Raw genomic sequence first — 13354 nt, forward strand, 5'->3', positions numbered from 1 at the left:
CCTCCGGGTCATCCCGGCGTTCAGGTGTTCGGTGCAGTGACGCCAGTCTCTCGGAGACGGATATCTAACTTACACTCCGAGATTACATGGGCGGCCGTCCGAGATCTGAAGCGCAGTCGCCCTTGAAAGTTTATTGGGCGAATCTCGTATGATTTCCTTGCATGATCTGGATTGATCAATGAAAACTTTATGAACGTCCTCGTTTCGCGAGTTGCGAGTGATAATATGTATCACGTTTAGGGGTCAACTGTCCAGCGGATGCGTCAATAGTCCACTGGGGACGTAGTTGGACTTCCTAGTGACGCGGAATGACGAAAGTCCCAAAGAATGACGGCGTGTTGCGCGTGTGTCCCCAGATATCCCCAAGTGAACCCCCACAACCTTGTAGAGAGCGTAGAGTGCGAATAGCGCAGGAAGTAAGAAGGAGAGATAAAGGGCAATCAGACTGTGGGCTACTGTGGGCCGTTGGACTGGGTTTGGATCTGTCAGTCGGCTGCTGGCGGTGGGAAATGGGAACGCGAAGATGGGGAGGTTTCGTAAAGGCGCCGCATGAGAAAGGTTTGAGAATTTGAAATCTGGACAGGCTTCGACATCATCCGCAACGCAGATCGCTGGGTTAGTGAATATGCATGTTCCGGAGCAAATGAATAGGATGATAAGTTAATCGAGTATATTAGATCTGAGCTGATGCTCGCGCCCGCGAACGAGGAGAAGGAGGCGGAGGCGAGCTACTGCGAGGGTGTATGAGGAAGTCCTTGATCGGCGGCAGAAGACATGCACTAATGACACATGAAGAGAAATACCCCAACCTTGTTGTGGCTTTTAGGGTGTTGCTATACCTGACCCACTTCGGGCCTGGCCATGGATTGGCTGGGCCAACATAGCCTCCGCGCTGGCGGAGGCAAAAGGAACATACGGCGCATCGGACGTTGCCGTAAACCTCAGGACGCAAACCACGACCACGGGCTCCGAACCGTCCCATCTGAGATACGACAAATCGTCTGCCAGAGCAATTGCGTACACAGAGACAACCCCAGGGTTGGGGTCGACGCGGGCACACCTGGACCCGCGCACCGTCAGCGGGCATGTGAGCTGGAAGCAAAAGTCATTTCGCGCGATGCCAAAATTCATCTCAGAAATCTCCGCTCGGCTCCAGTAGAACGGACTAGTGCCTGTCATGGCAAGTAAGCGGCGAGAGAAGATACGTTGGGTTTTAAGGTAAACGCGCCCAGGTTGACAGAGAGCTACTACTGCCTCCAGGTCAGTGACCAGATCTTGTGAGCCTTCACGACAGCGAAGCGACACCTGGCCTGTGACATCCACAGCCAAGTATAGTCACGCGTCCAACAAGGGTCCTGCCTCTGCAAGTATATCCTTCTCTGGACGAGCCTCGGAATCGTGCGAGCGGGCGGAGGGGGGGCATTTGAGGGCCTGGAAGGAAAGGCCCTTCCTGTAGGGTCTAGCCGGAAGAGGGTGCAGGGATTCAGGAATCGACACGAACCTCTCGTACTACGGGTACCCATGCGGCCATCTTTGGTTGCACCTCGCATCACGGCGCCTCTGCAAGGTTCCTCGAGGACGGAGAAATGGTTGCACTTGCCGAAAGTGCCTGTGAGCCGCTCGGTTCCAATGATGTGACCCTTCGAACTTCCAAATTGTGTAGTCTTAATGAGCTCCGCGAACCTAGATCTCCAGCCAAGCGTGTTTTTTTCGATCAGATGTGCGTGCCTCTTTAACCTTTGTCATGCCTCTTGTTTCATGCCTTGTCTCCTCGACTCCAGTACGTCACAACCTCCCTCCCTTCTTCTGGGCGCACTAGCGGAAGCAGCGCCTTCGTAACAGACTCATCGACCCCTCAGCCGGTTCTGAAACGGGCGGACTGCCGATCGTATCAAACTTCGCCCCTTCATTCCTTCAAGACCTCGGCTCTTGCTCAAAAATACCCCTCTTGCTTCTTCCTTCCCCCGTCTATGACCCACCACCGCACCCCAGATCACTTCGACAAAATGGCAGTCACAGATACTTATAGGACCTCTCTTAAAGACGTCAAACGCGAAGATCACCACTCACCGACCGATTCGGAGGAGGATGCGAGCTATTTGGCTGGCCCGGATGGTACGAAGCTAGAGCCCGACATGGATGGTGCGTTCACGTCCCCTCTCCCTCTTCATCGCCTCCTGATCCTCTGTGCCGTACAGACGACTCCAATGCAGCTCTCATCTCGCAGACTCTGAATGCCGACGGCACTCCAAAGCGTCCCATGAACGCGTTCATGATTTTCGCGCGCCGACGCCGTCCCCAGGTCGCAGCCGAGAATCAATCGTTGCGCACGGGAGAAGTCAGTAAAATTTTGAGCAAGGAGTGGACCCAGATGGCAATAGTACGCTTCCCTTCCCATCGGCTCCCCCATCTGTCCATCACTAACTTGCCGCCCGACTAGTCCGAAAAGCAATTCTATCTAGACCAAGCTAAGCAGCTCAAGGACAACTTCAACCTCAAGTACCCCGACTATGTATACCGCCGCCGCCCGAACAATAGCCGTAGGAAGCGCCGTTCGGATTCTGGGACAGACCACGCCTCCCACGATGACGGGCATACCCCCGAGTATAGTGACGTCTCTCCTGTCGTAGACCCGTCCGAGCTTGAGGAGACCCGGATGCTCGGAAGCCGGCAGGAGCATCGTTACTCGAGCGTCTCCACAGGCATCACTCCTGACGCGGACGTTCGACAGTCGCACTCCAACGTGCCCCCAACGCATCATTCGCCTTCTTTCCCCAACTCTGCCATCGGAGACCAGCGGATGCCTTATATGGCCTCGCCCTACGACAGACCCGCCCACAGCATGTCCTCGGCGCGCACGCCAGATACGGAACCCTCGAACTCTACCTTTGGCTATCCCTCATCCTCTCAATCCGCGTTCTACCCAGAGTCTGGAGGCATGTGGCCCCCAGGAAGTGACTCAAGGCGCGCTTCTCATCAGTCCTGGTCTCCAGGTGCCGATCGCGGCTCTGGCAATAACGGGCAGTACTTGCCCACCCGGGGCTGGCCCAGTAACCATCCGTCGCCAGATGCAGGTGCACCGGGCCTCCCCCAGCAAAGCACTGGCCCACCGCCGTTCCCCAGTCTCAGTCCCCCCTTCCCGCCGCGGCACTCTGGCCACCCTCAGGCCGCCTTCCCTGCAGACAACGGCGGCGGCTATGCTCCCCATTCGCCGCTGTCAACGACAGGTGGGTACGGCGGACCCCTCAGCTTACCTCCTCCGACCGGCGGAGGGTTCGCGAGGGACCCGGGGGGCGGATATGCCTCCTCAGAATATGGCGTGCATGGCAGTTATGCTGGTGTGCCTGACGACCCGCACGCACGCGGGCACCACGGCTTCCATAACCCCGGCCAGACCCTCCCATCGCTTCCTCCCATACGTCCCTCCAATTACAGCCCCAGTATGTCAAGCCCGGTGTCCGCTGGTGGTGACGGATCGCAATCGATGCCGTACTGGCGCGGGGACCTTCCTGGTCGCTCATGATCTTAGATAAACTCGCGGACGAGCCTTAGACTCATCTAGTTAACCCATACGCCTTAGACTGTCTGCTTCTTCAACGGGACTCTATTTCTTTTTCATCTTTCTTCTCTATCTTTTCGTTCGCTCGTGCTGATAACATAGCTCTCGAACTGCTCTCATGCTTTCTCTGCACTCTACCCACTTGTTTTGTCAAATTATCCTAATGTCTGCGTGTCACACAATGTATCAAAAGTTTTGACGTTAACCTCACTCCGAGCACTGTCTTTGATGGCCCGATGCACCTGTCCTTTCCGCAGTATCGAGGGTGATCTCCGCCGGGCTCCAAGTCGACAGGGCCCTATCCTCCTCTCGGACCCAGACGAAGCGGGAACCGACATCCTGTGAGCCTTAAGAGGCTTTAAGCCGACGGGCGCAATACGTCATCTCCATGATAGACGCTCGAAGCGGTCTTTCTGGACTGGCCGTGCAACCGTGTCAAAATGTCTAGAACATTCGCAAAATGCGCCTGTGCTGGCTCCTCGAGCATGTTTTCTGTCGTGTGCCGCCAAAAAACATCTTTTGGATATATAACAGCTCGTAGGCGCATGTTGTGGCGGTCGACGGCGGTTGATTCTGAGGAAAATGAAAATTCATGAACTTTCATTTCCGCGATCGGGCGAGGATCTTTGCTGCGAATTTGCTTCCGCTGTCGTCTCCCGAAAGAGGAAGGGACCGGCTGAGCGCCAGGTGACAAGATATGCCAAGCGACCGCTCGCTTAGTGGACCGCCTGGAGTGTGGGCGCATGTGCAGCCCAAACTTTTTTCGCACCTTCTCGCGCCCCCGTCTCAACGAGGGGGCTGCTGACAGAAGAAGAATGATGGAAGGCAACGTTACGTTCTGCCACAGTCCTGCCACATGTCCTGACATGCTTTCAGAGCGTTTCGCAACGCCGAGGAGCCAGCCAGTGCGTGTCTTGCCCGACGATCAAAACGGGAGTTAAGCGGACACTTTATTCGCCCGCCCTGAATGATCTGACAGCAGTGACATATTTTCCCCGAGCGTTGTTTGTGCGCCACAGGCTCAACGGAGTTCATTTCTCAAGTGTTCTCCATTTTGTTGTGTGGCGGCGAGAGCTTCATTAGGATGCTTCAGTGTTAGAAAACTTATCATACATAGTACAGTAAGCGCAGCAAACACTCGACACTCTTATCTGAGCTTGTCTTTCATGGTGAATCCAACCTTTTGAGAGGGTGCGATGGTCGCCGCAAACCATCCCTCTTCTGACGTCTCGAACGATGCTATGTACTACTTACGCGTCCAGCAGGGGTGCGATTGGCATGGTCCTCAGCAAAACTGCGGTGGGTTCTGCACGTAACGGGATTGCCATAGCGCATTTAGGTATGGACAAATTGAATGGCCGTAGAAAGTGATTAGGAATTAGCCTGTCCGAGTAGTCCGTGTTGCGTTATTCTTGTTTAACTTAGTCGTAGAAGTCAGCCACGTTCTCCGAGATGTCATTCGCAAAGTCATGCATCTTTCCTTTTCAAATATGGGGGTCTTTGTGATACTATAGGGCAGAGACGGCTTCTTACCGCTTCCTCAAGGCTCGCCACAGTTGTGATTCGCTAACGAACCACCATCTCGCACGTCTGTCCAACTTGCGGCAACTGTCTCGTCGATAGCGTCTTACTGTCCCTTGTGCCGTCAATCCGGAGGCCGTTCAGCTCCATTGACCCTTTTTATCCTAGACAGACACCGTGACGTTTAACGCCGAGTTAGAAACACACTACCGAAGCAGACAAAGGTTGATCTTTCGCCTGGAGCAAACCTGCCAATAAGAGGACACCACATCTTTTGTACTCGGCGTCATGTTTTACAACCATATTCTAGGCTTTCGGCTTCGAATATGACGAATATTTGAGGTTCCATTCCGTTACCTGCAAGGCAGGGCTTTGGACATGAACCACGCTCGCGGGTCCCTTCGCAAGCTATTGGGCGCATTAGATGATACTAAGACTAGAGACATACGGAACTTCATATACGCTTCTTGCGGCAGTCTCCTCATCGTTGGACCCTACGTTCTATCAGAATTGCTGAATGGAACCCAACGAGTTTGGGTGTAGTCGAATTGCCCTTGCGGGGCTTAAGACGTCGCCTCCTTGGTAGATCGAACGTGTCCGCATACCGGGGGAAATGTTCCCATCGTATCTTGTTATCGATCAAGGTCCTTCGGACTCGTGACAGCATTTGATGACCGTCGAGCCTGACTCCTCTTACAAGCGCCAACAATAATGGTTGCGTAGCTGCACAGGAACAGCTGACGGTACAGGAATAGGTGCAATCTGCGTACTTTTACCAGTTATTCTGTGTGCTCTAAATAGTATTCCAGAGGCGCAAACCTATTTCGGCCGCTATAAGCAATCATACGCAGCGACTTTACTTTTCAATCATTTCTGCAGGGTCTGTCATGACCTTTCAAGATATCCGACGGCCGTACAGGTCAAGCGTTTTTCGAGACGCAAAGGGAGCAGAAGAGAAAGGGAAAGGGATGTAGAGTGGCTATGTCTATCGGTATTACTATGCACCATTGATGTCGAATCGAGTGGTCTACGAGAGGCTGGAGTGCTCGCGTCGTATTTGCCAAGGCGTACATCAACGGAAAAAAGTCGACATAACGTCCCCGTTCACATCGCAAAAAAATCCAGGCTCGAGGTGGCCGCCTACCGAGATTTCTCGCCCGACTCGTTGGTTCCCTTGCTATCGGCTAGCATTTCGAGCCTCGACGCGGTCTTTGAGATCGTCGAGGACTCAACATAGGATGTGAAGGCTGTCACAAAATATTTACGTCAACGCAAAGGACATATGGGAGAAATCGTACTGTGTCTGGTACGCTCCTCGGTGCTACAACCGCCACTTTATCCAGCCGTAAAGATTATTTTAACATTAGGCTCCCATAGTTCTTGGATGGTAGGTCGGTGGCGTGAGCTGAAGATCGTGAAAAACATAACGCGAATTTTCTCAACCGGTCGCAAAGCGAGGAAGGAGGGGGCGGAAATTTGTTGCGACCGATGAACGAGCGAAAAAAGGCACAGCGGCTGCGGCCGGGCAGTTCCAGTTGTCCGACGAGCCCCATTCTTTCATCTCGCCTAAGCCATGATGCATGTCACCACCCAAGACCCGAACGGGGCCGAGGATCGAATAATCCCTTCAACACTGAAGCTACCTCACGGCGTCGCCGTTCGTCGGAGGGTGTCGTGCGCTGCCTCAAGGAGCTAGAGCAAGGTTGACTACTACCGTCAAGGTTTAGGAAGACGCTGGATAAAGGTATGGCTCGAATGGGGTGCAGCGCGAGCTGTCAACGAACTTAAGAATTCACTTCTTCTGCACGACGTTTATAGTTCGCAAGGCGGACCCTCGACTTCGAGGCCCTTCCCGTATTCACTGCCCAAGTCAATAGCATGGAGGGACCAATAAACTCACAGAGTGCACTTCACGAGGACGCAAAAATCGCTCACTGAGCCCGAATAGAACGAACGAGTGACGTCGCCATTGTACGTTTTTGTTCTCGCAGATCCTCGCTCGACGCAATTCTTTCTATTTTCGTAGGCACCTTCAGTCAAGGAGGTACAACGATACGGACCAGCCACCCAAACTTACCCTCACCTACCTCTCAAATCTCACGCCGCCTTCAGCAGTGCTGCGAGTTCCTCGAAACTCCCGACGACCGCATCCACTTCACCACCCTCGTTCTTCGGCTTCACGCTATCGGCGACACCGACATCCTCGGCGGCCCGTCGGACATACACAGTACGGAACCCAGCCTTGGCTGCGGCGCGTAGGTCATGGATGTGCGCGGCGACCATCGCGATGCGCTCCGGAGGGAGGTCGAGGTGGTGCTGCGCCGACGCATAGGCCTCAGGAGCTCTATCCCGTGGCGCAAGTTAGCGACCAAGTAAGAGGGAGACAGGAACAGGAATGGAAAGAGGAGAGGAGAGAAGCGCGAAAAGGGGACTTACGGTTTGTAAGTTCCGAAGAAGTTTGCGGACAAGATGCCGTCCCAAGGTAGGTTTGCGTGCTTCGCCTGCCCAATTTATACAAGTATGACTGATTAGCTTCCAGATGGTCCACCAGTCGTATAAGTCAATGCGATTGGCTGACCATGTCTAGGAGCAAACGGTAGTTGCCGTTCGAGAACGCGATGACGAACTTCTGCACCTTCAACTTGGTCAGGCCCGAGACCGTGTCGGGGTATGCTGTATTTCATGTCGGTCAGCATTTGGTACGTTGATACACGTATTTTTTGGAAGCGTACGATCGAGCTTATGCCAGGACATAATTAGCTCCCTCCTCTCTTCGCCATCCCGCGGCCACACCTCCCCGAGGTGTTCCCATCGCTCGGACGAAAGCATGGTCTCAAGTATCTGTATAGAAAGTAACATGGGTTTACTCCCAATGTAGATTGTAGAATAATTCATGGCTACTTACATCTCCATGCATGACATCGACGTTGAGCGACGATGCCTGACCGCCAGCGCCTACTGCTTTCCTGCGAACATAGGGGCTATACGACGACAGCCTCGGGATCAATGTGGTGAAGCACTCACGTCCCGCGATAGTACCCCTCTCTCCACTCCTTCGCAAAGTCTTCAGCGTCTTTAGATCCTGTTTGATGTGGTTATGAAGCTAGCATCAGTCCGGTGGCGCGCTGATCGGTCAAAGGACGACACGCGGAAACGGAAGTCTCCGAAAGTTGGGATGACGTATTACGCACCTTCAGCAATACGCCCTTTGCTCTGTCTCGCGACCTCTCTGCTAATGGTGGTAAACCAGTCCACGGTCGTGCCGAAGACGTCAAACGTCAATGCGTCTACTTGGCGAAGGTTGAAGTGAGCCATGGCGTATGACGAATACGACAATCGTGCACGAGAGGCTTATGAAGGATGCATCTTCGGACCGACTCGGCCGCCCGGAATGTATTGGTATCACAAGATAAGTCGTGTGTAAGTATATCGTACACGCCGAATACTACATAGCGCAATCGCGACTTCGTATTGTACAATGTCGTTTGAATATAATACACCGCTCGCCATGACTTGTCTAATACCGCATCACCACCCGCTTGGTATCTGACAACCACCTCCGCAAGACCTGGTTGACGCTCCGCCTATGCCTTGTACGCTGCACAACAAAGTACTCGCCATCTGGTCGGACGACCTTGCACGTGCCCTTGCCTGAGCTAGCTGCGCTGGTGGAGGACCCGTTGCCACTGTTCCCGTCGGCACCGGGATCCGCACCGGAGCTTCCGCCTGAACTTGAGCCGTTGCCAGACCCGGTAGGATTCGTGCCCGGATCGGATGAGTTGGCGGAAGCAAGGACGAACGTCGCGAGCGGCGGTCCGGGGAAGGTGTATTGGATGGGTGTATTGTAAACCTGGTGCGCATGTTAGTATTTCGTGAAGCTAGATGAAGATGAAGAGAGCGTACAGTGGGATCGTAGAGCCCGGGGTCGGTGTCCTTATAGCACCCAGGGAATGGACACGTCTCGTTAGACGTCGGGTAGCCAGTCTCGTTGCCCTTGACGTTGATCTGTGTACAGGATGGGTAGTACTGGGCTTCATCGATCGTGGTCGCTTCGTGTAGCGCGATGATCTCGTGGCGGACGAGGTACTGGCCTGGTGCGAGGTCGGCCGGAAGCGTTACATTTGCGGGATAGCCGTCCACTATTTCATGGTTAGCTGATTCCATTGAAGTATCTGCAAGAGAACAACGCACTAATGTTCTGCTGGTACCATTCTGCGCCTCCCGGTTTGGCTCCGACTTCAGCTATCTTGAACCACTCCGCGTTAATCGAATTGTATTGGTCGCAGGTCGTGTTGACACATGGTGCCATGTAGAAGAAGAACGGGCCAACATTATGTGGCCACTACGAGACACGTCAACAACTCGGTCAAAAATGAATCCAAGACTGAAACCTACAGGATATCCGCCAGGCCCGCCAGACCAAGTGAACGTGAGTTTACTCCCAGGATTCGCATCAGCGACGAGCGTCGCCTTGGGCGCGTTCCACCCGCAGTTCAAGTTACTGTCATTGACGCTCATAACGGGGTCGATGGTGCTGATTTGGCGAATAATGGAAGGATTCGATGTTCCTTGCGGCTCGTTCCCTTGATAGGTCTTGCCGTCAATTGTGACTTGGGCGACATAGCCATGAGTATACACGACTGAAGCAAAGTTCAAGCAGAGCAGAAGCAGCGGGAGGGGAAGAGTAGCGAAGTGGAGCATCGCGAGGCGTACGTCCTGAGTACCAAGGAAGGCGCAAGAGTGAGAATCTCAGCTGCTCCCTACCAGAGGGTGTGGGCAACACGAGCTATGCGGGTCCGTGATGTGGTCTGAGGCAAGTGGGAAAAGAAGGGTCAAAGCGTGCAAAATTTGATGAGACCATAGCTTTTAATTGAACAACGTGGATGCGTACCGTCAACAAGGCGTCGAGGACGGAAATGGCGACGAGAGCAAGAGACAATAAGCGCGAGGTCGCGCGAGGCCCAGACGCGGGCAAAAAGCACGGAAGCATCGTGGACGGTACGCAAAGGCGGTGAACAAACCAGGTTCCGGATCCGGTGTGTACCTCAATCAATTTTTTGATAAGATTATTGTTGTCCCCGCATTAGGAAGGCCTCGTGGTGAACGGCGGCGGTTTGGTCCCGGTGTCCATTGTACTTTGCACGCCCACGTCGCGCATACCGCAACGTTTTGGCACAGGTATGTGTGCTGACTGTCAAGGGCAACAGCCTCTCGACTTAAGAGCCGCGATTTGCTGCCATGGCAGGAATCAAGCTAGACTTTAAAGCGAGTGAATCTCAGGCTCTCACGGACGCAAAGATGAAGACGTACGGGATAGTCGCATCGGTGCAATGGAAGAGGGGCGATTAGAGGCAATAACATGCCTGTTGTCGTGACTCCTTCGACTAAGCTTCGCGTTAAGTGACGGTGTCATGGTAGGGGCGCATGCAAGTGAAGGTGGTGGCGAATGATAACAAGGCGCCGCTTAAATTGTACACCTAATGGGGGACTGCCGACAAAGCCGAGCAGTAAAGTCTAGCTCCGATTTTGGCCCCGCTTGACCATGAGACTTATCTAGACGGTATTGACTCTTGTCGCCCGACACCTCGACATGACGGACTGACTTTCACTCTCATCAGAAATTATTCACGCAATGGCGATACTGGAAGTGTGGCTGGTCTTCCTTGGGTTTGGCTTAGGTTTAGTGAGGTTTCTGTGTCTTGGGGAGTTGACCGAGTGTGGCCGTGAGATCTCTTCTTTCATGTTCTTGATTCTACTCATCTGCACTCAAGTCTCAGACACGAAGACATGCGATGCAGTTTCAGGTAGATACTGCACATTTTGGTCGCCGCGGATGCTACCCTGGAGACTTCCCATTGGTCGGATGTCCTACAACAGTTTGCAACGTTGTTTCGCTTCCATCGCTCGTTCAGGCGAGCTTGCTCCATATCCACGTGGTGCTGACAAGCCCGTGATACACTTCGATGCCGTCGTCTGACCTTGGCAACACATGCCCAGGGTTCTTCATGAACTCTTCGGGCTGAGACACCCTTCCTGGCCCTCGAAACGCGTTTTCAAACATTTCTTTCGGGCTGTGAGACATGATGCAGATCCTGCAGCGACAGTTGGACCCGTTCCGTTGCGGGAGGTGTTGTCATTCGTCATCTCTCGGCCCCGCGTTCAGACATTGTGGTCATGCCTGTCGACCTTCCCGCCGGTATACTAAAATCTGTCACCTCCTCTGCTCTTCTCTGGCTCTGAGACCCACCCCATCGATGTCAAAGTAGATGAGGGAGCGGGGGTTCGCGGACGATGCCATCAATGATCTCACGCCACAGCATAGAGTCAATTTGATCAAGCCTTCGTCGACGAGATATCCAGCTCATCATCCCCATTCACGGCAGCCAGTTGCCGCCCTGTGAGATTCGCAACGTTAACTTGCGAGTCCGTTGACCTTAAAGCGTGCTTTGCAAACCCAAAAACACACGAGAGCTAGAGTTCGCCGCGGGGATCAAGCTCCTTCAAGGTCCGTGATACTAGTTTTGGGGTGGAATTAGCATTCACGAGTTAATGAGTTGCTAACGGGAGCACTAGTAGCTCAAATTATGAGACCCGTTTGATCGTGACATATAGCTTCAGCTGTCTCTGTCATGTGGACACATCTTGCCTGCGAGCTATAAAGCCAACGTCATTGGGGAAGTACTTGAGACGCCAGTAGTGTCGATCGGGTCCCTCCTCGCTTCACTTCCGCCCCCGCACCTTACGACCTCCCGCCATGTTCTTCTCCTTCGCTGCCCTCGCCGTCTCTCTCCTGCCCTTGGCCAGCGCTGCAGTTGCCCCTGGTACACGTACGTTGACCTTCTTTGTTTCGTGTTCGGCCTTGGGGACTGACTCGAGACCGTTTCGTACAGCGTTCGCCTGCGAGAACAAGCAGGTCCTGTCTACCTCGTACATCGGCAAGGTCAAGGTCGAGTCCCTCTCGTGCTCTAACGCACTTTCCGCCGCGCCACCACCCGCCGCGGCCCCTCAACCGGCTGACGATGGAACCAACGTCTGTGGTGCGCAGTGCGCGACGAACTGCTTCAACCCGTCCGGCGGAGGACCGAACCCGTACGACTGCCAGGTCATCGCGGACTCCCTGAACTACAGCAACTCGACCGACGGTGCGAGTCTTCTCTTTCTGTCTCTGTTGGCATGGCGGATGCTCATGGCGATGTTGCAGGCCAGCAATTCAACCTCACTGGTGTACGTCTCGTATTTCTCCCCTGGTTAATACAGCATTGAATGCTGACATTGGACTCGAAATGACAGAACGGCTCCGCGATCGCAATGACCTATTCTACCTGCGAGACTTTCATCGTCGACCAGGCACAGACGAACCTCACGTACTGCCGCGATGACTGGGCCTCGCTCACCAACTACCTCGCGTTCAACTGCCAGTCCACCCAAAACGCGCACGGCGGCAACTGCGTCGCCAACGACGGCCGTTGGTTCGTCCAGTAAGTTCTGATCCTCTCTTTCATCTGTGCAGACAGTGACCGATTGGCTTCACTCTCAGGGTCCAAAACTCCACTCAGACCCCATCGTCGACCTCGGTGCCTGCTTCTACCTCCACCGCTTCCGGCACGCCTACGATCACTGTCACAGTCACTGCGACCTCCAGCAGCTCTTAAGTCGACGGTACAGGGTAGCACGAACAGTTGATACTTATTGGACTTTGTTACATTTGGACTTTTTTGGACTCACGTCGAGTACTTACTACTTGTTCTGTTTTCTTGGGAATGGACAATGTTGTTGCTTCTGATTCTATCTGCGCAAACTGTCAGCACGACGAAGCCACAGTGAGAGTGTTTCTCCATCGAGGATAGCTACACTTCCGAGTACCAAAAAATCATTCATCTTGGCGACGCATCACACTCAGCTGGGGGGAACTCGCACCGGATACGTTCACATTGGATGTGCATTCGAGTACATAATGATTGCTAATACATTTATCTTCTTTTATGGTCGAGTAAATAGCGATACAATAGCTGAGAGATCTACCCTCTAGCGCAATCCTGATTGCCGAGCCCGAACGTCGAGTCGAACTTGACTCCACTCTAAGATAAGTTAGCATGATAAGTAAAGCGCCAACGTCGCTTCTCCAGCACGCACGAGCACTGCTCAGATGCGTGACCGTTCGCCCAGCGTGCACACAGTGCGCGAGCGGCGGGTAAGAAGAGACACATGGATAGTTTAGAGTGCACCTGAGTGGGGGTATGCAGGTATAAGATACGAGAGCGTGCGGGTGATGGA

At 53.7% G+C, this 13354-nt stretch overlaps 4 protein-coding genes across 4 annotated transcripts; 2 read left to right on the plus strand and 2 right to left on the minus strand.

Moving 5' to 3' along the window:
* The first annotated feature begins 1784 nt into the window (after positions 1-1784).
* Positions 1785-3698, plus strand: CONPUDRAFT_85076 (uncharacterized protein). Its single transcript, XM_007775640.1, has 3 exons — positions 1785-2142; positions 2199-2380; positions 2441-3698. Exons 1-3 carry the CDS (start codon positions 2007-2009, stop codon positions 3521-3523), a joined length of 1401 nt encoding a protein of 466 aa, XP_007773830.1. The 5' UTR covers positions 1785-2006; the 3' UTR covers positions 3524-3698.
* Positions 3699-6819: 3121 nt separating this feature from the next.
* On the minus strand, positions 6820-8395 carry CONPUDRAFT_169082 (haloacid dehalogenase; the record flags this gene model as incomplete). Its single annotated transcript, XM_007775641.1, has 9 exons — positions 6820-6941; positions 7016-7094; positions 7158-7424; positions 7517-7581; positions 7659-7753; positions 7813-7921; positions 7986-8046; positions 8105-8162; positions 8272-8395. The coding sequence occupies 7 exons, from the start codon at positions 8393-8395 to the stop codon at positions 7178-7180; spliced, it is 759 nt and encodes a 252-aa protein (XP_007773831.1). The 3' UTR covers positions 6820-6941; positions 7016-7094; positions 7158-7177.
* An 83-nt stretch (positions 8396-8478) lies between these two features.
* Positions 8479-10486, minus strand: CONPUDRAFT_131262 (glycoside hydrolase family 61 protein). The gene is made up of 6 exons (XM_007775642.1): positions 10391-10486; positions 9972-10338; positions 9476-9888; positions 9272-9422; positions 8984-9219; positions 8479-8930 (listed from the first exon to the last, which is right to left on the minus strand). Exons 3-6 carry the CDS (start codon positions 9779-9781, stop codon positions 8598-8600), a joined length of 1026 nt encoding a protein of 341 aa, XP_007773832.1. The 5' UTR covers positions 9782-9888; positions 9972-10338; positions 10391-10486; the 3' UTR covers positions 8479-8597.
* A 1348-nt stretch (positions 10487-11834) lies between these two features.
* Positions 11835-12732, plus strand: CONPUDRAFT_93127 (uncharacterized protein; the record flags this gene model as incomplete). Its single annotated transcript, XM_007775643.1, has 5 exons — positions 11835-11907; positions 11971-12222; positions 12282-12304; positions 12371-12558; positions 12618-12732. The coding sequence occupies 5 exons, from the start codon at positions 11835-11837 to the stop codon at positions 12730-12732; spliced, it is 651 nt and encodes a 216-aa protein (XP_007773833.1).
* Between the last annotated feature and the right edge of the window lie 622 nt (positions 12733-13354).

This window comes from Coniophora puteana (assembly GCF_000271625.1).
Source record: "Coniophora puteana RWD-64-598 SS2 unplaced genomic scaffold CONPUscaffold_15, whole genome shotgun sequence".
Classification (NCBI taxonomy): domain Eukaryota; kingdom Fungi; phylum Basidiomycota; class Agaricomycetes; order Boletales; family Coniophoraceae; genus Coniophora; species Coniophora puteana.

What these genes read in the sequence shown, in the direction of transcription:
- CONPUDRAFT_85076 (XM_007775640.1), top strand. Translation starts at nt 2,007, where the DNA reads ATGGCAGTCACAGATACTTATAGGACCTCTCTTAAAGACGTCAAACGC. An exon ending in GCTAGAGCCCGACATGGATG is followed by an intron (nt 2,143 to 2,198) that starts GTGCGTTCACGT and finishes TGTGCCGTACAG; the next exon opens with ACGACTCCAATGCAGCTCTC. An exon ending in AGTGGACCCAGATGGCAATA is followed by an intron (nt 2,381 to 2,440) that starts GTACGCTTCCCT and finishes CCGCCCGACTAG; the next exon opens with TCCGAAAAGCAATTCTATCT.
- CONPUDRAFT_131262 (XM_007775642.1), bottom strand. Translation starts at nt 9,781, where the DNA reads ATGCTCCACTTCGCTACTCTTCCCCTCCCGCTGCTTCTGCTCTGCTTG. An exon ending in ATGGTACCAGCAGAACATTA is followed by an intron (nt 9,220 to 9,271) that starts GTGCGTTGTTCT and finishes ACCATGAAATAG; the next exon opens with TGGACGGCTATCCCGCAAAT. An exon ending in CCGGGCTCTACGATCCCACT is followed by an intron (nt 8,931 to 8,983) that starts GTACGCTCTCTT and finishes CATGCGCACCAG; the next exon opens with GTTTACAATACACCCATCCA.